This window comes from Thamnophis sirtalis, unplaced genomic scaffold (genome assembly GCF_051295495.1).
Source record: "Thamnophis sirtalis isolate CommonGarterSnake01/CBP01778 unplaced genomic scaffold, rThaSir2_p1.2 scaffold_7, whole genome shotgun sequence".
Taxonomy (NCBI): Eukaryota; Metazoa; Chordata; class Lepidosauria; order Squamata; family Natricidae; genus Thamnophis; species Thamnophis sirtalis.
In genome coordinates this window covers 82,195,386-82,218,297 of record NW_028261387.1, presented here as the reverse complement: position 1 = coordinate 82,218,297, position 22,912 = coordinate 82,195,386, and the positions used below count along the sequence as shown (strand labels likewise).

The 22,912-nt window shown below is 39.6% G+C and overlaps 1 protein-coding gene across 5 annotated transcripts; it reads right to left on the bottom strand.

Moving 5' to 3' along the window:
- Positions 1-2,933: 2,933 nt before the first annotated feature.
- On the bottom strand, positions 2,934-22,706 carry RAE1 (ribonucleic acid export 1). 5 transcript variants are annotated; one of them, XR_015697365.1, is made up of 15 exons: positions 22,599-22,706; positions 20,453-20,549; positions 19,690-19,794; positions 18,925-19,017; positions 18,325-18,411; positions 17,402-17,488; positions 16,551-16,622; positions 16,180-16,287; positions 15,555-15,661; positions 15,366-15,441; positions 13,504-13,698; positions 11,062-11,147; positions 8,744-8,777; positions 4,787-4,906; positions 2,934-3,894 (listed from the first exon to the last, which is right to left on the bottom strand). XR_015697365.1 is itself a non-coding variant. In XM_087720500.1 (14 exons), exons 2-13 carry the CDS (start codon positions 20,540-20,542, stop codon positions 8,774-8,776), a joined length of 1,110 nt encoding a protein of 369 aa, XP_087576626.1. In that variant the 5' UTR covers positions 20,543-20,549; positions 22,599-22,706; the 3' UTR covers positions 2,934-3,894; positions 8,744-8,773. The 5 variants fall into 5 exon arrangements, 3 of the variants coding, with proteins under 3 accessions (XP_087576626.1, XP_087576627.1, XP_013924318.1); XR_015697364.1 differs by lacking the exon at positions 8,744-8,777; XM_087720500.1 differs by lacking the exon at positions 4,787-4,906.
- Positions 22,707-22,912: the final 206 nt, after the last annotated feature.

The window sequence follows — 22,912 nt, the reverse complement described above, 5'->3', positions numbered from 1 at the left end:
TCGCCAGGGGCTGTTCCTTCCTCCTCCTCAGGGGATGCTGGATGCCTCCTCTCGCCACTGCCACTGAGAGAAGCTGGGGCGGGGGCCGCCTCCTCCTCTCCTTCTCAGCTCAGCCGGCGCCTGAGGGAGGCATCATCATCATCAATGGCCGCATCGGGCCTTCCTCCCGCAGGCCCCAATTCAGCTGCAGCAGTAGCCTGACTCAGCGGCAGAGGCCCGAGAGAGTAAGAAGATGGTGCAGCCTGCGATGCTGCCTCGGTGGGCTGGCAGCAGCAGCAGCGGCGCTGACTTGGAGGACTTCCCACCCGGCCTGCTGGCCCAGCCGATGCCGCCTCCACCACCGCCTTTCTCGGTCCCCTCCTGCCCTTCCGGGACACCTCCGCTGCAGAGCCCGGCGCTGTTCTTGCAGGGAGGCGTCGTCGGTCCAGCAGGCTCCCAGTTGAAGTGCGGCTTTCAGATCACCAGCGTGACCCCGGCGCAGATCTAGGCCAGCCTCAGCTCCAACAACAGCATTGCCGAAGAGACGGAAAGGTATGACGACCTGGACAAGTCGCATACCAAGGACTTCTCCTCAGAGATCCTGGACATCTTGCTCTCCTGGTCATATTTGGGGGAGCTCGAGCGCAGCTCCTCCAAGATGCTCAACAACTTCCACGAGGCCGACACACCCAGCACCGTCTTCCCCACCAGCCTCGACTGGCCAGCAGCCCCGGGGCCTGACCAATGGCAGCACCCACCCGCCTACACCACTACACCCACAGGGGACACTACACCCACAGGGGACACCCCCAGCCTCCCTCGCATGCTGGAGTCCCCCCACCGTCTGAAGGGGCCCCATCCAGCCATCCGTTCCAGAGGCTGACCGTTGTGGGGAGCTTGGAGGATGCCAGGTAGGGGCCTGTGGGAGCATCCTCCATGGCAGCTCTTGAAGGGGCCACCGTGGCTCACTTCCATGCATGGACCGCCTCTGCCAGGGGAGCCATGGCCGGTGCAGCGAGTGGCAGGGATCGCCTGGTGGGCAAGACCCTCACGAACCTTGCCACTGCTGGCAACGGGATGACCCTGCCTGGAGGGAACCACTGTGAGAATGTTTCTTTCTTCGCATGCTGTTGGTAAATGTGCCCGGTCCAACGTCTTTCCAGCAATTGAAAATTGTTTCTCACATGGACAATTATATGTTGCATGTTCTAGAGTTGGCAAACCAGACAATCTCTACATCTGCACAGACAATGGAACAACAAAAAATATTGCATACCCACAAGCATTGTGAAATTAAACGTATTAGAAACTTGTGCTTTCTCTTTTCCATTTAACCAGACTGGGCCACAGCAACGCGTGGCCGGGTACACCTAGTAGTTATATAAAAACTCCTTTTAAAGCCCTGCAATCCTTGCTCGGGATAGAATTGTGGCTACTGGATGGAGCTGAACATTTACTGGCTGGATGCCCTTCCTGATGCCTACACATAGATTTACAGATATTATCACCTTGCTTTAGTGGAAATTCCAGTTTTTAGTAAAGTTGTAGTGTTTCTGATTTGATCCTTAAAGTATCTCAAAGGGATTGGGGTTTGCACAACTGATTTATTTATGTAACGTTTTCAGTTGTTCAAGCAAAGCTCACTGCCATGTTGTATACCAGTTAACACAAATATCTGTAACAAAATGAGTATCAGTTAAAAACAAGTATAACAATTATTCAAGAAGTGTAACAATTAATTGGCCTCATATTTATTGTGCTCTTTCAGTCGCTGTAATCATTCTGTCCCAAAAGCCCAAGGACTCTGCAATGGCTTAAAACAGCTACTCCTACTATGGAATTTGTACTTACCAAAATATTGGGGACACGTGCAGTCAAGTTGGGACTGGAATTTTGGTTAGGAAATGATTCAGTCATTAAATGAGTCATCATGTGACCAGACCCATTTTTAATGCAAAGTTCCCAGTGGACTTTGCTTGTTGGGAGCAGACTGGTAAGGTTACAAATCGTGGTCTTGTGATTGCAAGACTCCACAACCGCTGTAAATGAGTTGGTTGCCAAGAGCCCAAATCGCCATCAGGTGACCGTGGGGTGTGGGTGAAGCGATGGTCATAACTTTGAGGACAAGTCATCGCCTTTTCCAAGGCTGTTGTAACTTTGAACTGTCATTGAATGATCTTAAGTCAAGGACCACTTGTACAGCTGAATGGCAAGATCAGCAAATGTGTATTAAGTTGATGGGGCAAACTGATTTCCGAAGCATCTTGAATGCAGATTTAAACAATTAGCAGAGAAAGGATAACATTTTTTCTGGGACCTTGCCATTTGCGGAATCATCAACAGAGGAAAAGTTATACTGTAGATTTCTTTCAATACCTCTCTATCCAGATAAAGAAGAGTAAGTCATATGGTCAATCACCTACAATGAGGAAGAAATATTTTTATTCTATTTGCTCTTCATGAGACTTCAGTCTGCTTATACTACATATAACACTAGGGTGTAATGCTGGTGGTAGAAGAGCTCTATTAATCCTTGTTTTGTCAGCAGTGGCCCAAAACTGCCATTTATGAACATGTGGGAGGAATTATTAAAATTATTGCACTAGCAGTCCCTATATAATATTTTTAATACCTAGCAAGAACTGATCAATAAAAGATGAGTGCCAGAAACAAGAGGAAAAAAGGCAAGTTATTGTTTTGTGTGTGTGTGTGGTAAGGTAACAAATTCCCTTAGGAAACAACAGGGTATAGAGTAGAATCCTCATGGTGAAAATTGTAAAATAAAACTTTTCTGCCATAAGCAAAACCAATATATTTGTGAAATCATCACACAGGTTCATAATTTCTCCACATAGTTTTGTCATAGTGTGGCAACCTATTTCAGAAATTGTTAATCTGCATTTTCTAATTTATTGTCTTTTCTGTATCACTTTGGGGCAATTAAGAGGTTCCGACATGATGCCCAACTTTTATTTTAAATCATGGACCACTTGCAAATTGTTAGACAGCTTAGCGAGCCTCTTAGCAAACATTTCAAATTCCAGCATGTACATATCTCGTATAGAAAAAAAAAATGCTGCTTTATTCAGTAGCACCATCATTGTTGAAAAGAAACGTGTGAAAACCTGGGGCCTGAAGTTTAAGGGTTAATTCAACCAGGCTATGAAGTCTGTTCTGAGAAAATAAATCAAAGCCAAAGCATAAATAATAGTTGACTTTTCGATAGATTTCTTGAATGGAGTTCATTGGACCACAATGAAAAATCACCACTGAAGACACCTACACATTGTGCTGAAGATGATCAATGATAACAACCAGATAAGGACACTTGCTTAACTTTCTACTGCAATATATATCAAGGTAAACTTTTAAACAACTTATAAAGATGGTATAAGAACCAGAACCAAGTTGGGGCAAAAATGTAAAAATCCCAACTGTGGTGAAAAGAACCGAAAATATTTTGTTCATGATTTTATAATTGTTCATATAATATGAACCTTTGAGAGATCTAAAATAAAATATTTTAAACTGCTGTTTTTTTCCTCACTGTTAAATATTCCACAATTCTATTGGAGGAGGGAGGCAGTGCTGCTGTCATGCATAGTGTGATCCTATGCATAATTACTTGAAATTATGCCACAGGTTATAGGCCCACAGCCTTCAAGTACAGGTAGAAACAAATGGCCAATGTACAACACTTAAAAGTGAACGCAGTTCCCATAAAAAGAACACATTTTTAAAAACGAGGGAAAGGAAGAGACAACTGAGCATTTCTTTCTTTTCTTTTCTTTCTTTTTTTGATTTTTCTTATTTTGGCCTCAAAATAAGGCCGCACAAGGAAGAAGCCCAACTGACAGGCACGGTTAGTTAAGTTTCTGGTAGAAATTCCTTCCTCAGTTGAAGTTCTTGTGGCACCTTCAAAATAAAAAGGAACACAAGGATTTGTAAGAAAGGTTGCTTTAGAAATCATCTAATCCAAGAATGGGCACAAGGGTCCAAACATTTATTTTATGAACCAACTAACTCACAGTGTTAGAAATGGAAATGATAATTATTATGCTAAGATAAAACTGATCAATTCATTCCTACAAAATCTGTAACATTGTTTTGTTAAGATTCATTTATATATAATAATACATTATAAGAATAATTTTATTTAGCTTTGATGGTAATACTCTACTTCACAACTCCAAATTGTACTCTCCTATTACAGGTAGTCTTCAACTTACAAATATAGTTGAGACCAGAATTATCTTAAGTTGTGCAGGCCATTAAGCAAATCATCACATGATCAACTAGATTTTCTGACATTTTTGTGGCAGCCATTAAGTGAATCAACATGGTCATTAAGTGAATGCCACAGTCATTAAACAAATCCATTGTCTACAATAGGAATTCCCCCCCTGGAAACTGGGAGTAAAGGCCATCTGGCAAAGTCATAAATCAGGGTCATATGACAACAGGACACTACAAATCGCTACAAATGTGAGCTGGGCACCAAAAATGGATTATGTGCACAATTGTTGGAACTTTGAATTCTGGTCATAAGAACATTTGGGGGGGGGGGGGGGGGGCTTACATCAAACATTTGCTAAGCAGCTGGTCATACATTAAGGAGTACCTGCTTAACAGGGCTGAGAAATATTTCAGATTTAAAAGGGAAAATCTTCTTTGGAACATGGTACCCGTTGGCAACTCCTAAAACTAAATACATGAAGCTCAGAGTGGAAGAATGATTCTTAGAAAAGATGTATTTTGCTGAATTAACTACAATTACTCAGTATGTTCCCCGCTACCCTTGATTTACCAGCAAGCGGTGCAAACTAAAATTTTGGGCTCTTTTGAAGATCTATTATTCTGAGATGCACACAAATAACTGATCTCTAAGCACATGCTTCAGCACCTTTTCCATGAACCTGAGCAGCTGCTAGAAAAATATAAAGAACAAAGCACAATTTTCAAAGCTGACAATATTATATACACACAAACACATTCATACTAAAAAGCTCAATTAAAAGGGTCTCACAATATTGTGAGTGCCTTTTGTTACTTTACGAAACATCTTAATTTGGCCTTAAGAGCACCCAACGTAGCATCGTAGATGCATTTACATCCTCAATGAAGCAAATCCTTGTTTTAGCACGTAAGTGAAGCTTCTCAAAATCATTCTTCAGAACTCAGCAATTAAAAAAAAAGGAAAGAAACCCAGTCTGCCAAAAGCTTTATATCAGAAATGTAAAAGAACTTGAAATATATGAATTCCTTTAGACTGTTCTAATATTGTCCAAACATATATATGAGAAGGTACAGCATGATGCAGGGCACCTTTGAAAAAAAGCTTTGTGAACAAGCTTTTCTTTATGGCTACAGAACATTTTTGCAATATAAATGCTAGCAGAAACACACACATAATAAGCCAGTTTTAAAAGACAAAACATAATCAAACCTATGATATTCAATGGTAAATTATACTTTCAAGAAGATGTATTTTTAAGATGAAACATTTGAAAAGAAAATTGGCAAAAATGTAATTTAAATATCGCTCTTTTCTAAGTCCACATACTTACAATTTAAATCAGTCCATGTTGATGTTCTTGCTGTATCTCAAGTACTCAATACACTTTATAAAAAAACAATATTTCTCCCTTGCTACCAGTAACAGTATGTCAATCACGTATTAGAGTAAGTAATTCCAATTCATTCACTATCATCTATCTATCTATCTATCTATCTATCTATCTATCTATCTATCTATCTATCTATCTATCTATCTATCTATCTATCTATCTATCTATCTATCATCTATCTATCTATCATCTATCTATCTATCATCTATCTATCTATCTATCTATCTATCTATCTATCTATCTATCTATCTATCTATCTATCTATCTATCTATCTATCATCTATCTAATCTAATCTAATCTAATCTACCTAAATCTATCTACAGTATCTATGAACTGCACATGCTTGCGCTTGCTGACTTTTAAATGATTGACCTCAAATGAATAGTAATATTGGTTGTTCTTGCTTAACAATGGTAATTGGGACTCACCAGTGCAATAGTAAAGCACAATATCACATGGCAGTGTCTCCATTTACCATCGATAAGCAAGGACCACGCAGCTCATTAAGTGAGGCCCTCAAATGGCCGTTGGCTTCCAACCTCCCGCCAGCTTCCTCCACTGACTTTGCTAATGGAAGGCCAGGAGGAAAGGTGAAAATTGCAATCACATCAAAATGCATGACACTGCAGCTGTTGGAAATCTGGGTCAGTTGCTGAGCGGCTGGATCGTGATCACGTGACTGTGGGGCGGGGGGGGGGGGGTATACTATAATAGCTAGAATTTCAAGCACTGGTCTTATTCAGTGCTGTTACAAGTTTCAACAGTCATTAAATGAGTGCTCGTTAAACAAAAGACTCCATTGTATAGTTTACATTATTTTAAAAAGCACATTTAAGAAGAAAACGCACACATACACAGAGTCCATGGCATCGCCTTAACTCCAGCATTTGCTGTATTGGAGCAAAATAGGCATGCTCTCTCCTCACATGTATTTTCCAGATAGACAAAAACTCCTTGAGAACTTGAGGAGGAAAGACAGAAGAGGAAACCTTTGGTTTCTTTTATTTTCTCTCAAGGGCTCAGCTCCCTCCCATTATGGGCGTGTTGGAAACTGATGTCTGAGACACCATTTGTGATTTTTATCAGTACTCAATTCCCTATTCCATCCATTTGTCATTGCTCGGTATATTTGGCTACGTAATGTTAAATAGATATTGTACTTTTTCTTATTTTAAAAAAAAAAATTGGTGCTTTTGCCTTCTTTTAAAAGCAGGGGTAACTATTTTCTGTCACACATCTTAAAAGTTACTAGGCCCTGCAGATGATGCTACAGAACTTCCTATTCCATTACTACCAGTATTAGTGCTACTACTACTACTACCACCACCATTATACCTGGTTTTCAGGAAAGTAACTGCTCAAATTGAGATGCTCCCTCTCTCTTGTAAGCCAATACTAATGGAAGAAGAGCCAGCTCACATCATTTCCTTCCCTTGGAAAGACAACTGGTGGCAGTAGAAAACTACTATGTAAGTGGTGCACAAGAAAATGTAGACCCTAAGATGCTATCACTCTTAGACAACTTTTGAGAAAGGAGAGAGATTTTTCTATGAGCAGTCACAATCTGTCATGGCATCACAGAAAATATATCCTTTTCAAAAAAGGAAGGAAAAAATAACTAACAAAAACAACAATAATGAAGAAAACTAGACTGTAAAAACAGAAGTTCTATTAAATCTTTTCATTGATATGAAAAAGGCCAATTGAATGTTTCTTTAGAAAAAGGATTCTTCTACCTTATGAAGCAGTAATGAATAGGGTATCACTTGATCCATTCACCTTATTTTAATAGATGGGAGTGGCTAGACTCCTGATGAAGATTTTACAAAGAAGACAACCATGCATAAGAAATAATGATATTTAAGGTATCTTGGTTCCGCCCCATTAAAGCACTTCACCTAGCACTTTCCCTAGAAGCCCAACAAATCCCAAATTAAATTAGCCCAAATTAATAATCTGCCAGTCTGCTTCTAAACCATTTGTAGTTTCAGAACCATTTTAAAAAACAATGAATTGCAGAAGTTGAAATGAGACGTGACAAAATTGCAGGCAACTGTGGTTAAGCTCTCAGTTTGGAATTATAGTAGCACATGGCACATCTGCTGACATTTCTTAATGACTGTAGTAAATTAATAAGCATTATTGTTAAACACTAACTTCCATTCCTTTGATGATAGCCTACTCCACCAATAGCATAGCAACTGGATTCTGGTTCATATTTTACTTTTGTTGTTTACCTAAAAGTGCCATTGTAAAGAAGCTATGTCTTAAAGTCAAATACCTGGAATTTATACTTGCAAAAAAGTAAGGCTGATACAATGCCAAAACTTAGTATCATAATTAGCTTTTGAAAAAATATCCATCAACATAATGCCTGATTTGTCTATTACTTTATTTTGCATAAAGCAAAGTTATCTTGCAAAAGCCTGTTACAATTATTAATAGTTCAAATCTCTTGAATAAAAAGCACTATATTAATTGTGTGTTTTATAATGTATTACTCTAAAAAAACCAACTTTTACATAAATACAGATAGTCCTCAACATGGCAGAATTTCCATCGCTAAATGATGTGGTCATAAAGTGCAACCACATTGCTTAGCAACAACAATATCTGCATGGATCACAAAGGGTGTGCAAGAGGCGGGTCATGGGTCATGAAGCATAGTGTGAGGCAGTCAGGAAGAGTGTGTGAGAGGGTGAGGAAGGGTATGGCACAGGTCAGGGAGGTGCAGCAATGGTTGGGGAATAGTCCCCTGAGCACGAGTACAGAAGGCCTGGGGAGGTTGTTCAGGTGAAGGAGACTTACCCCAGCAATTTGCAACCTTCCTGTTGGCTTCTCCACTGACTTTCTGAGGTAGCCGTCAGAGAAGGTTACAAATAGCAATCAGGAGGATCCAGGGCATTTCCAACTGTGTGGAACAGTTGCATAGCATCCAGTCTGCGAGAATGATCATAGGGATGCTGCAAGGGCTGGAATAACCATGATATAATTCATTCAGCGTAGCTGTAACTTCAAATACTCACTGAATGAATGGTCACGGGTAGAGGACTATAACTACAGTCTAGTGAAACCAGGAGTACAATGCTCTGCATGAGTAATAGGGGTCACACACATAAACACAAAGAATGGTTACCTGCTAGAATCATAATGACTTCCATAAGATTTAACTGCAAAAATGAAAAACGCTTTTTTATAATCAGAAAGAGTATACATTTAGTCTATATTACATTAGTTACAGTGCAGCACTCCGACACAAACATTTAAATATTTATGAGCCACTGTCTATGATCTAAAACAGCGCAATCAGATTCTTGCCATAAGCAGTAGATTAGGGGGCAGATCTGTTCTTCCTAAAAGCCTACTGCATGCAAAGCTGATTTCAAAATATTGGCATATACAAGTATTGATGCAGTCAGAGCTTCAGCATGCCAAATATGCATTTTCTTGTGGCCTTCACAGTGAAACCCTGGATTGATTTGAACAAAATACCGGGCATGCACATACCTGCCTAACTGCAGAAAGAATTCTCTGTAGTCCTACATCTAATCTCACAGATTCACATCAAAACAATCTATGGCTCTGTTGGGAGACATTTAGGTTATGTGAACCTGAAGGTAACCTTTTAACAGTGGGTAGAAGAGGGTCATTATAGGAGATGCTAAGAAATCAAGAATCCTTGTAAGATACTAAACAGCATGAAACCATGTTGATTAAATTTCTTTCAGATTCAATTCTAGCAAGCACCCTCAGTTAAAACAGTATTAGCTAACATTGTTCTCATCAGATCCCTTCTAATCTCAACACAAATAGGAGATAGTATTGGGATGAACTGTCTGAAGCTGCACAAATTAACTTTTTAACTTAATGTTAGCCAACCAGGAACAACAGACATGCACACTTTATGTAGTAGCACAACCGTGTAGTTATTGAACTGAAAAGTGTAGCAAGATTACACGATGCATAGATAAGCATAGACTTCTCATTTACAGTGAAGTTAGTGATTGCCCTCTCTTAGAAGCAGATATATATATATTAAAGAAGAGTCTGCTAAATAATTAGTAAGAGCAATTGCCAGCTGCCTTTATTTCACTGCCTAACTCCAGATTATAAGCATTTGACCATTCGCCTATTAATGTAAAAAACATATTAATTCAAATCAGTTTTATTTAAATAGTAGCAAATATTACAACATAAGAACTTACAGAGATTGAATTGACAGAAATATCATAATATACAAGTTCTACAGTTTTGCTCCCATTCTTTATAAATAGCTACAGCATCAACCTTGAAAGAACAGTCCTTTGGCAGTCACACAGAAGATTCCAAAATGAAAACCTCAACTGAAATAACATTATAAAAGTCTCCAAACCATTTCTATTTGGTGGTATTCTGATTTGATCCCCATGCTTGATGATGTTGAAACTGACATAAAAATGCTGAGGGCAAACTGTTATTCTACTTGGGATATATCTGGGGGGATGGGACACCCCTGCATTTACAGTAGGGCACTGATTGGTTTACAGAAATAATCATATGCAACTGAGTCACAGAAGATATTCTAAAACACTGGTCCTTCATTTTTGTTGATACCACACAAGCATGGGCACAGTGCAATGTTAACATCTGTCCTGTTCATTCACTCATTGTCACTTAATGCAGACCCACAGAAATGGAAGGCAGGGTTCTAAGATTTAAAATTTTACAAAGATATACAGTATCATATGCTGCTTCTACATGATAAAGAGCATCAAGGCCAATAATTATCCTTTAAGGCATTGCCTAAAATTTCCAAGTTATGGTTGCATGCTAGAATTGCCCTCATCTCAAATATATATAGGCTTGGTCTAGCTTGGGATTTTTAACCACAAATTTATTGTTCACGTTCATAGGTAGAAAAATAATGTATACAGAATAAAAATAAGAACACATTATTTTGTTCTAAGTGGACAGTCGTTTAATATTAAATTTTACATTTTCATTATAAAAAGAAAAATCATTGCCTTGAGATTTCATTGAAATAGAAAGCTGACCTATAAATATAACAATAAAATACACAAAAAGACTTCACTCACAACTGTCTTTTTAGGTTTATTTCCTTGATCCCAATTGTTAGCCTTTCTTTTATGGAATTCCATCAAGGAAACAAAAAAGAAAGGTGGGGATCTCTCAGATTTTCTGCAGTATTCATGTTTTTCAAACTGACAAGTACCTTTAAAAGATGCAACTATTGTCTCTTGATCCAATGCAAGGATTTTGCCTCTATTAAGAAAAAGGACACATCTTCATGCACATGTCAGGCATTCCTTGCAAGGTTAATTTTCCAGCCAACCAAATGTGCTTTGATGTTAGTTACAGAATGTCCTGCAAAGAATGAATAGGCAACTCCAAGGAGACTAAAGGAGAGCAGGTGGCAGGAAAACAACATGGAATAATGGACAGAGTTATACTCACTACTTTTTATTTCTAGGTTTTAGTTCTTCAGCAGCATTGCGCAGAAATATATAGTTTTTCTTTTGGGGATTATAGAATTCATGTCCCTGGGGAATAAAAAAGGTTGGACACAACATTACATATAAACCTGAATCACGACATTATAAAATCAGGCACACAATATTTGTGATATTCAATTAAATTTTTCTTCATAATTACTGAGCAATCATTAATGCTATAGAAACCTTTAGCTCAGAGTAAAGACCAGTTGTTCCTCAATTTAAAACTCCATGTGAAAATATATATCTGAAAAGTGGTTCCCCATTTAAATATCCATGTAAGGGCATTAAGAGATATTCTAATTGTAAGACAAGTTAAACTCAGACGGTCAGCTAAAAAGCAAGATTGAAGAGAAACAAGATTGAAGAGAATAAAACAATTGCTAAGTGACAGAAATGCCAATCCCAATTGCTGTTGTAATCTGAAGACTACCTGAGATTCTATCACCAATAGAGTGAAAGGAAAAGGAGAAATTATGTATTTGTATATAATAAGAAAGAATAGATCTATTCATACTATGGCTAATGTAGTAATTTTTCCAACAATCCTTTGTTATTTATCATCGGAATACATAACACAACTGTAACAGATCTATAGGAGGTTTGGTATTTTCACCTTCTTACCTGTGCCACTTGTTAAAATTTGCAATTAAAACTTAATACTGATTTTCTACTTGGTACCAGGTCTTGCGCCCACCTTAAGATGGGCGTCCAGTGGCATCAAAATGTTGAGGTGGAATCTGATGAGAATTCTTTTCTGAATCATGTACTATGCTTAATGCCTGTCATTAGCAGACATCTGAAAGATAAGTTTTCCTTACAAAAATGTGATTGGTATTCTGGAAGATTTCACATTTGCTAACGTAGTAGCAAATCACAATATTCTGTCATATTAGCAGTTATACAGGTAGCCCTCACTTAACAACCACTGTTCAGTGACCATTGAAAGCTAGGACAGCACTGAGCAATAGGTATTTATGACTAGTTCTTGGAGTTGTGACCACTGCAGTGCCCCCATGGTAATGTGGTCAATTACTAGTTGATACCGTGTTTCCCTGAAAATAAGACAGGGTCTTATTTTCTTTTCTCCCCCCCCCCAAATATTGATTGGGCCTTATTATCCGAGGGGGGGGGCGCTTATTGTTTTGGGGTTGCCGGGTAGCTGCTCTCTTGCGAGCAGGAGCCCAAAGAGCCAGGCACAGCCTCAGAGGCAAACGGTTGTGTTGCGCTGTTGCAGCAGCATAACATACCAGCCATGAGGTGACTACGCTCACGAGCAGCCACCTGGCAACCCCCCTTCCCAGCCAATCAGAGCGCCACTCACAGATGCAATGATATCCCAAAGGTGGTAAGCCGAGTGGTGTTCTGCCCTCCCCCTAGCTCCCACGGCTTGGCGCATTCGGGATACCCTTAGGTCAGTGCATGGCACTCTGCCCAGCTGGAAAGGGAAGCTGTTCCCCAGCTTGTGTGCCTCCCAGCCTCACCATGCCCTGGCCCAGCTCTTCCTGCAGGGCCAGGGTGCCGCGGCACTCCGAATATAACCTATTCTCTGGCTTCTAAACTCCAGAGATCCGCAGCGGAATCTTCCGGCAGCGGCCGCTCTGGGAGTACGCTCTAAGGTTGTGGGCTAGCTGCTGGGAGAGCGTATTCCCAGAGCGTACAACCATAGAGCGTATTCCCAGAGTGGCAACTTCCAGAAGACTCGGCATTCTACCTCCGTGCTTTGGGAGCCGCAGAAAGAGTCAGGTGGCTGCGGTGGCAGCAGAGGTGCCCTGGCTCTATAGGGAGAGTTAGGCAAGGGCATCGTGAGGCTGGGAGGCACACGAGTGGGGAGCTGAAAACCCACTCGTGCAACCCCCCTCTCCAGCCATGCAGAGCACCATTCACTGACCTAGGGGCATTCCGAAGGTGCCAAGCAGCAGGAGCTGGAGAGCGGTGAACAGCCGCTCATGCGGTTTGGTAATACCCCTAGGTCAGTGAATGGCACTGTGCCCGGCTGGAAAGGGGGTTTGTCGGGCGGCTGCTGCAACACGCAACATAGCCATTCGACCCTGAGGCTGTGCCCGGCTCTTCGGGAGCCCGCTTGCAAGAGAGCAACCACCCAGCAGCCCCTCTCTCCAGCTGGGCACAGCAGCACTCACCAACCTAGTGGTATCCTAAAGGTGCCAAGCAACGCGAGCCTTTGCCCCACTCCCATCCCGTTCCTGCAGCTTGGCACCTTCGGGCTACCGACAGGTCGGTGAGTGGTGCTCTGCATGGCTGGAGGGGGATTGTCCAGGGGGTTTATTTTTAGGGGAGGGCTTACATTTTTGCTCACCTGAAAAATGTGGCATTGCCTTATTATCAGGACATGTCATATTTTTGGGGGAACACGGTAGAAATTATGTTAAGCAAACTCAATTACCTTTGACCAGTCATAACTAGAAGCATATGCAAATATGTTGCCATTATGGTTGAAGCAACAAGCAGATATCGGCTGGTCTAGCTGTTCAGATGTTTTTAGCTTTGTCCGCGCATCTTTATCCCAGAAACTGAATCTGCCATCAGACCCCACAGTTGCAAGAGTGCCGTGGGCAGGATGGAAGGCAATCCCATTTACCTGTTAAGTAAAAGTTAAAGTATAATTTGAATGTTCACATGCTCTCAGTAATGAAGATTGAAACCCCACTTTACCAAGCTTATAATTTAAAAAGTATGAGAAAAAAGCTTTGTAGTTGTGGCACAAAAAAGTTCCAAATAATAGCTCCACTTTACTCTGCAATAATCAAATCCAGGTCCAACTCTGGCACTTTGTTTTAGGAAAGATTTACAATAATTGGAATCAGTTCAGTTAAGCGAAATAAGAATGAACTGGAAACCTAAGAGAGACAGAAGGATCTGAAAATATTTAACCTCGGGACAAGACTAAGAGTCATATGGCAGCACTCTTCAAATACTTGAAATGATATATCACAAAAGAAAAGCACGACCTGTTATCTACTATTTCGGAATTCCACCAAATAGTGGATTCAATATACAGAAAAGCAAAGCCCAAGGGAATGTTAGGAAAAAAAAAACTCTTCCTAACTGTTAAAGCAGTTTGATAATGGCTGCAATTATTAAATACAGTGGCCTCTCCTTGCTGGTTGCGTTCAAGTGGAAAGTAGACAGTTATCTGTCAGAAATACTTTAGGTTAGCTTCCCATGGATTCAGAGTCCATCTCATGGACTGGATTCAGAGAATACACCTTTGAACAACATGATTCTTAAACAGTCAGTATTCTTCACAACTGGTTTAGTAATCTGAGTTTAGATTCAGCAATATATGGTAGGCTGCCAACTGCAAACTCTGCTTTAGACAATGAGAGACAGTATTGCTTTCCCATATGGAGTAGTGATTAAAGCATCACTTCCATTACTTTTCTCACCATATTTTATTCTTGTAAAATGATTGCAATTAATTTATAAGGGAAAGAATGATGGGAGCCATTGGTCAAGTAATGCAAGCATTTGAAGTAGGAAGGGTTGTTCTTTTCATTTCCTCAAGCTAAAGCATAATTGCTTTATCTGTAGAATTTTAATCAGAACCAAGGCATACTGTAACTTCTTTTTCTTTTGTATTAGCAAAATTCTGAATCCTACTTATCAAATAAATTAGAGCAGCGATGACTAACCTTTTTGCTGTTGGGTGCCAAAAATGCGAGTGCACCCATAGTACAAATGCCCCGCCTCGTGCGTATGTGCACACAACACCCTCCCATGCTCTCCTCCCCCCCATGCATGCCGCACTACTTACCTCCAAGCTGACCTTGGCATTTCCTCCTGGGGGTTGGGGGAGGCCATTTTTCACCCTCTCCAGGCTTCAGGAAAGCCTCCAGAGCAGCTCCCCTGCCCCCTGGAAGCTGGAAACGGATCGTTTCCGAACTTCCGGTAGGCTCGTTGGGCCCATTTTTGCCCTTCCCTGGCTCCAGAGGCTTTCCTGAAACATGGGGAGGGTGAAAACATCCCCACCCGCCTTCCAGAAGGCTGAAAATAAGATGGCGGCAGGTGCATGTACTTGTGTGCCGACAGATATGGTTGTGTGTGCCACTTGTGGCACGCATGCCATAGATTTGCCATCACGTTACTAGAGCTTGTCAGAGTAGGTTTCCACTCAGATGTGTGATACTAAGTGAAAATGTACTGATTTGAAAACAGCAATTCTTTTTGTAATTTATTATAAATATCCATTTTTCTCCTGTAATTCGTCCTAGAGGAAACTTACTGTACAACATACAAAATACTTACTGCATAGATATCCTGAGGCGCAGAGGTGTTTGTACCATTGGATCGATGGCATTTGAAGGTAAAGTTGTCTTTGGCGCTGAAAAAAAAATGCATTCTTTCACTTCACATTGCATGCAACACAGAGTTATTCTAAAAGCCTGCACTTCTTGGAATTCAAAAGTAAACAGGAGACCATTGCCAAATACTTACGGATTTGGTGGATTAATATAATGAATGGCAACTCTTCCTTCGATACTTCCAAGGGCAAAGCCTGTTGGTTTGTTCACTTTGTCTTTGAAAATAGCCACACAGCGATGCTAAATAAAAGGGACTGTATTTTAATCAGTACTTTCATATATGGCAGTTACAGCTCTCTAATTATCCCATTAGAAATAAGAAACCAATGCTAGCATTCAGGTAGTCCTTAATTTACAACAATTTAGTGACTGTTCAAAGTTACAATGTCACTGAAAAAGTGACATGATTGTCATCCACACATACGACCATTGCAGTATCAAGGTCAAGTGATCAAAATTCAATTGCTTGGCAACTGACTCATATTTATAACTGCAGTGTTCCGGGGTCATGTGATCACCCTTTCCGACCTTCTGACAAGCCAAGTCAGAAGCAGATTTACTTAACCGTGTTGCTAACTTAACAACTCTAGTGATTCACTTAACTGTGGCAAGATAGGTCGTAAAATGGGGCAAAATTCACTTAACAGATGTCTCTCCTATCAATAGAAATTTTAGACTGAATTGTATTCGTATGTTGAGGACGATCTGTTACAATTAAAAACAAGCCATACTGGGGAAATCAAGAAAACTCAGGTTACCTGATGTTTAAGTGGAGAGTCTATCCTTCTAAATTCAGAAGGCTGATTCTCTAACTGGTAAACTATCAAGCCCCTTTCTGCAGTAGCAACAACAGCCATGGGATATATCTAAAACAGGAGAAATTGTGTGAGAGTACAGACAGAGTTATGTAGTAAAAAGTGTTTTATTTCACATTCACACCTAAACAGGAAAGTATTTAATACAAAATTCAATCACATGCTTTTTTCCTGCAGTAACTGTACATCTATTTCATTATCATAACACATAATACAAATACCACTAATTACCACAATATAGAGAAAAGAGTGATAGTCAAGCATGGCATGATTCTAACTAATCAAAGCCCGAAGGCTTCTGAAATTCATCTTACCACATCAGCACAATAGCATCGTTCAGGCAACTGTAGCATCATCATTGGAGTGGGTGTTCGTGTATCCCAAAACTTTAAAAAAAAAAGTTCAATAAGGCCTCAACAAATTCTTTTATATAGTAGCAGAACGATCATTCATCATTTCACTTTGAAACGCCTCCAAACCCTAACCAAAATTGATTCAGGAAATATAATATAATGAATGTGGGAGGCTGAAGGTACAAATGAGCAAATGGTTGAATAAGTTATGCTTGGGCTCAGTTCTTACCTTTTCAACTGAACGAATAAGGATCAATTCAAAAGACTTGCAAGCATTTTTTATATTGGAATTTGATATACTTAGATAAGATTCTTTTTGGTGGAACTCTCAATATTGACCTCTACCATTTGAAGCGCTTTAAGCATGGCCCAGTTTCTGAAAATGTACTTTTTTATCGATACAGATAATTCTCTGGAGCATTCATCTGTATTTTTTATTATGCTTAAAAAACTGCATTTTTAAAAAGCATTGCTAAAAAAGTGTTACAAATATAATAGACAAAAAACAATTGCTCCTAATTGCAAAAAGTTCAAAGCATTTCATATATATCCATTATAATAGAAATATATTGGCACTAACTTGGAAAGAATATGTTAAATGGATATTGTGGAATAGACACTTCTCTCAATAAATTACTTGAATCAACCATTAGATTTCACCCTCAAGTACATTCACTTGGAAATAAGCCTCACATTTACAGGAATGCATTACACTTTATTCTAGTATGTACTAGCAATCATTTTTCCATAATAATTATTACACAGAACTGCATAAAACCTTTTTACACATAAAAAAAACATACAAGTCTTACCTTTAATGTTTTATCCCAACTTCCAGTCATCACACAACTATAATTTGGTGCTTTAATCCAATGGATGGTCTTTACAGGAGCTTCATGCTAAAGAATGTTTAAAAGAATTCTTTAATCACTTTCCATTCATGCAATTACAGATTTCACTTTTCTGTAAAAAAAAAAAAAAGGCCTAGCCTTGCCTTTGTAATCCCTTTGGTAAGGCTCTTACTTCTTTCCTGTGCTCTTCCATTTAATATAGGCTTGTTACATTTCTGATCCCATTAAAAACACATCACGTTTTAATTCAAACCCACAGATCTCACTCCATTAGCAGCAAGTTCATTATATTTCAGTTCATAGTTTTCAAATATCTGGAAACTACCTCATAGAGAAGGAATAATTTGAAAAGTGTATATTACATTCCAATAAAAAAATATAATCATTTTTTATCCCACTTAAGAAAAAAATGTCTTAGGGATAAGACTGTGTAATCAAAGCATCATGTATACTTTCTTCCCACACAGCTCCATCATTTAAAATATTGACAAAGATTTGTATCCTTTCTTAGAAATTAGAATTAAGTGAGGCCAATGCATTAGTATACATCAGTGGTCCCCAACCTTTCCGACTCCAGACCGGCAGCAGGGGGGGTGGGGTATGGTTTTACGCATGCACCCTAATCCTGCGCATGTCAAAATGGAGCTTTGTGTGCTTGCCCGTTTGGTTTCCAATAGGCAACAGACTAGTTCTGATCCACAGACCAGAGGTTGAGGACTCCTGGTATGCACAGTCACTCAGTTTGAGTATTCTGCATTCTGCAAGGAAACTTTTAAGTACTGTTTCTAATAAGCTTTCCCCCTCCATTTTGTGGGAGAAACGTTCATCAAAAGCTTTGTGTTGAATTTGTTACAAAGAAAACAATGTCCATTTGAAAATTGTACCTGTGCAATTTGTATTGCTTGATTGCTGTTAAGATCCCACATTTTGGCAGTTTTATCACAAGACCCTGTGAAAACTTTACTTCCGTCCTATTAAACAACAGAGAACAAAAAAAACCTATGTACTCCATAATGCATACTGAGGGTGGAGACATTTTAAAAAGAAATACAGGTAGTCCTGGATTACAGTTCATTTAGTGATAATTCAAAGTTACAATGGCACTGAAAAAAGTGACATGACTATTTTTCATAGTTACGTCCTCTGCAACATTCCCAGAATCATGTGATCAAAATTCTAAGAACCATGTTACTAACTTATTAACTGTATTGATTCACTTAACAACTGTGGAAAGAAAGGCCATAAAATGAGATAAAACTCATGTAATAAATGTCTGTTATTTGGGCTCAATTGTGGTCATAGGTTGAGGACTACCTGTACTGTGATTTTCAATGGTTAAACCTCTAAAATAGGGGTGCTTTTCTCATTCCAGGATAATTTCCTCCACTATTGCTTTCAGACAGTGGTTTTGATCTCACACGCCTCCTCCTCTGAAAACCACTATAAAATTTTAAGTACATCTCTTCCAAAATAATGGAACTTACATCACTCCAGCAAACATCTAGTACTGGTCCTGTATGCATCTGTTGGGCTTTTGGAATAGTTTGCCCGTTGTCTTGGATTTCCCAACAACGAACCTGAAATAAATGGAGACTTTTGTAAATATGAATTAAATAGCACTTGAATATAAGTATTTTACCCTGTCTTTTTAACAATTAAGTACATTTAGCTTTATAAAAATGCAACAAGGTGTTAAGATTAGACTAACCCCCCCACCCCCGAAGCTCAATTCAAGGCCTTTGAGATCAATTTATATAGTAACTGGGCCATACTTCTCTTAGTAGTTTTCCATTCTATGAGAGAATGGTTCATTAAATAGAAAACTGAAACTGTTTTTTTGATGAAACAGATACCAGCTCATAGAAGCCCAAGTAGCAATACCACCTTGCTCCAGATTTAGATATTGTAAACTATTTTTCAAATTTAGTGCATCAGTTAATAGAAATTTGATGAAATGAAATCAATTAGTAGTCCAGTCCTGAAATTTTTACCTAACTCATTTCCATTTTACTACTATGAGAGGTTTTGTTCTGAGATACCTTTAAAACAAACTATTAAATTGCAGCACTTCTTCATTGCTAATACTTTGCTACAAGCTCACTTTGTCTCATAGAGGATGCAGTTACCTTAACCATTTCCCACTTATGGATATCACATTTTGTCTGCTAGATGCAGTCATTTTCCTTGCCGGAAATGCAGGGAAAGCTGAACGCACGATATGCCTCTATCTATTTTCATTTGTTACTTACATCATTTGCCCATGATCCTGCAATAAGGAAATTACCCGGCAATGTTGGTGGGCTGAAAGCCAAACAACCTATGCTGTCATCAGGTGGAGAAGTAACTTCAATATCCTGGAAAAAAGTCAAAGTTAAACATGTTGTAAACACATACACTTTTCAAAAATCCAATTAGAAGAGTCAAATTGAGAGTACACTTCTACAATGGGGAAAAAAACCTTAGAAAAATAAAATTACAGTTTTCTCCAATAAATATCATTGTATCAAAAATGATATGCTACAGAAAACATACCCACATAACCTAAAATTGATGTTTTGTAAGCAAAAGGTAAGTATCAATTAAATATAACACTTTATAAGATCAATATACTACTCTTTCTCCTTTCCTTTCTTTGGTCAAAGAACCTATTAAATCTTGTAAAGCTATCGAAGTTTGCATACTTCAAAAGGGAAATGGAAATATGAAATGTTAAGCTCTTTTAAAAAATAGCAGAGGCTTGTGTCCTTGTGTGAGGTCTAAAGCACTTTTTTCTGAATATTCTTAAGGCTCTACAACTATAGTAGCTATTTGAATGACAGTTCTAACAGCTACTTTATTGCAGTCTCAAAATCTCACAACAATAATGCATAAACTTAAACCAATATTTGAATTCAGCCAAAGGAATTATACACATATACTAATAGGCAAACCTGCCATCTCTTAAATTTAATAATTTTCAAAATATTTATGTGAAGTGATTTAGTTTTTCTCATGGCATCCAGAACTTAATACCTTCATTGGGTTGTGATTATCTGTAGCAGTGGTGCCAAACATGCTGGTGCCTCCAGTTCCAAATCCTGATGTTGACCCAAACAAACTCATCTTGGTCCTGTTATAAGAATGCAAATGAATTTCTGGAAGTTATTTATTATACAGAGTGTTCAAAAATCAATATAACATAGTAATTAACTCTTATTGATAATATAGGCTGCTTTTATAATTGAAAACAGTTTATATATAAATAAATGTAAAAACACCATCACCACATGCCTCATTTTTCATCTGCAGTTACTCTCTAGACAGGTGATATCTGTCGTAGGCTTAAGGCCCTTTCCAGCACATTATCATTTACAGTACTTGGAAAATCTTTAGTCTGAAACCTTATCTAGCTTAAACTTCAAAGTTGCTTGTTGTGAGACATACATGGACTTAAGCACTCTAGTATCTTCTACAACATATTTAATCTTGGGTTTATACTTTCAACTGAAATTTATTTAATCTGTATATATTAGCCACATTATCTTTTTATTTTTAATGGGGAGAGCTTTCTTTACAAATTTTAATGTTTCTTAAAGTACATTATATTACAATACATTCTAGGACAGCCAATAAATAATACTTCGCTGAATGGAACATGTCTTTGGGCAGAATCATAAGGGTATTCCTTAGATGGAAATTAGAGCTACTTTGATGCAAGGATTTGAGTACTGGGAGACAGTGAGTTTGAACAGATCCCACTCCCTCCCCTCTGCCCCTCCCCTCATGTCATTAGATTTTAATGTTTGGTTTTAATTTATTTATGTTTTAATGTATATGTATAAATACATTTTTTATGATTGTGAGCTGCCCAGAGTTACCCTGTGGTAAGATGGGTGGCCAATAAAAAAGGAAGTAAGGAAGGAAGGAAGGAAGGAAGGAAGGAAGGAAGGAAGGAAGGAAGGAAGGAAGGAAGGCTCTCTTAGGCATGTCCCAAAAGTGCTTTTTCAAGAGGCAACTGGACTTTCTTGTTTTTTTTTCTTTTTGAAGATGTTTTACTTCCTTTCCAAGAAGCTTCTTCATTTCTGACGGGATAGTGGGGAATGGAAGGATTACTATCCTGTCAGAGCTGAAGAAGCTTCCTGGATGAGAAGCAAAATGTCTTCAAAAAGAAAATAACAAGAAAGTCCAGTTGCCTCCTGAAAAAGCACCTTTGGGACCACCATGACCTAGATGACTGAGAATCTCTACAGACTCTCTTGGGCATAAAAGATTGGGTGACGTCTGGTCAGTCACTCTCAACGAAACCCACCTCATAGGAGAAGTAGTATTTATATGTTTCTCATCTTGAGATAGATCTATCCATCCATCCATTTATTTTTTTAAATTTGGCAACTTTAGAATGGCAAGACCTCGACTCCCAGAATTTCCCAACCAGCAATCAGGCTGAAGAATTGTGTTAAAGTTGCCAAATTTGGAGGAAAAAAACCTGGTATAGTTTTGGTCCCATTGCAATCAATAGGGTCGTCCTTCTGAAGCGATGTGGATGTTTCCATTAGATCATTCTGGTATGGACTCAGTAGTACTCTTGACAGCCGGATTTTGGGTTTCCATGGGAACCAAAATGTCCCGTTGGGTGGCCAATATTACAATAGAATAGAATATTCTGTTATTTTAATTCAGAAAGTCTCCCTTCAGACTCAGCGAGTCTCCCCCCCCCCCACCCAAACCCAGCCCTTTGCCTGACTGATGGACAGCGAGGACCCAGATCGTATCTGTCTTCCTATCTCGCCACGAGTGGGGACTGCAGATCCAATAACCTCAGGTGAGCCGGCTGGGAATTATGGGGAGCGGTCCAACGCACCGAAAGACGGGGTGCCGGTTAAGGGAAGAGCACGCCCGACGAGGATGCGGTAGAGGGCAGGCGCCTGCTCTCTTCCGATCAGAGTTGGGGAAGTAAAGGAAGCTATTTAGCTCGTAGTTTTAACGGCGCGCCATCCGCCTCAACGGTCCTCAGAAAAGGACAGGGACCCAGAGAGCGAAGCAGGAGGATGGACGGAGCCCTGGCCGACGTTAAGCCGCCTCGCCTCTCTCGGAAACCCTTTTCCGGAGAGGAGACTTATCCGAAGAGGCAGACACGCGACTCGGCCCGGCCGAGAGGAGGGAAAAAAATTACACCCACCTATCAATCCTTCACTTCCCTCAAACCAACACGCCGGTCGGGACGGTTGGGATTATCCGTGAAGCCTAGGCCCTTCTTCACTGCGCATGCGCCAAGCCAGGTTCGTTCTCATTCGTCCACAGAACTGGCGGGTTAGTGGTGGGGCGTGACGTGTCGGCGTTTGTCCATTTCGCTGGGTGGGCGATCTTCTTGCTGAGCGCGTAAAAGTAGCTGGTCAGACTTGGGGTCTCGGGCTGTGCTAGATGCTCACTCTCTCAGCCTCCTGACCATATAGCAATAGCACTTAGACTTATATACCGCCTCACAGTGCTTTA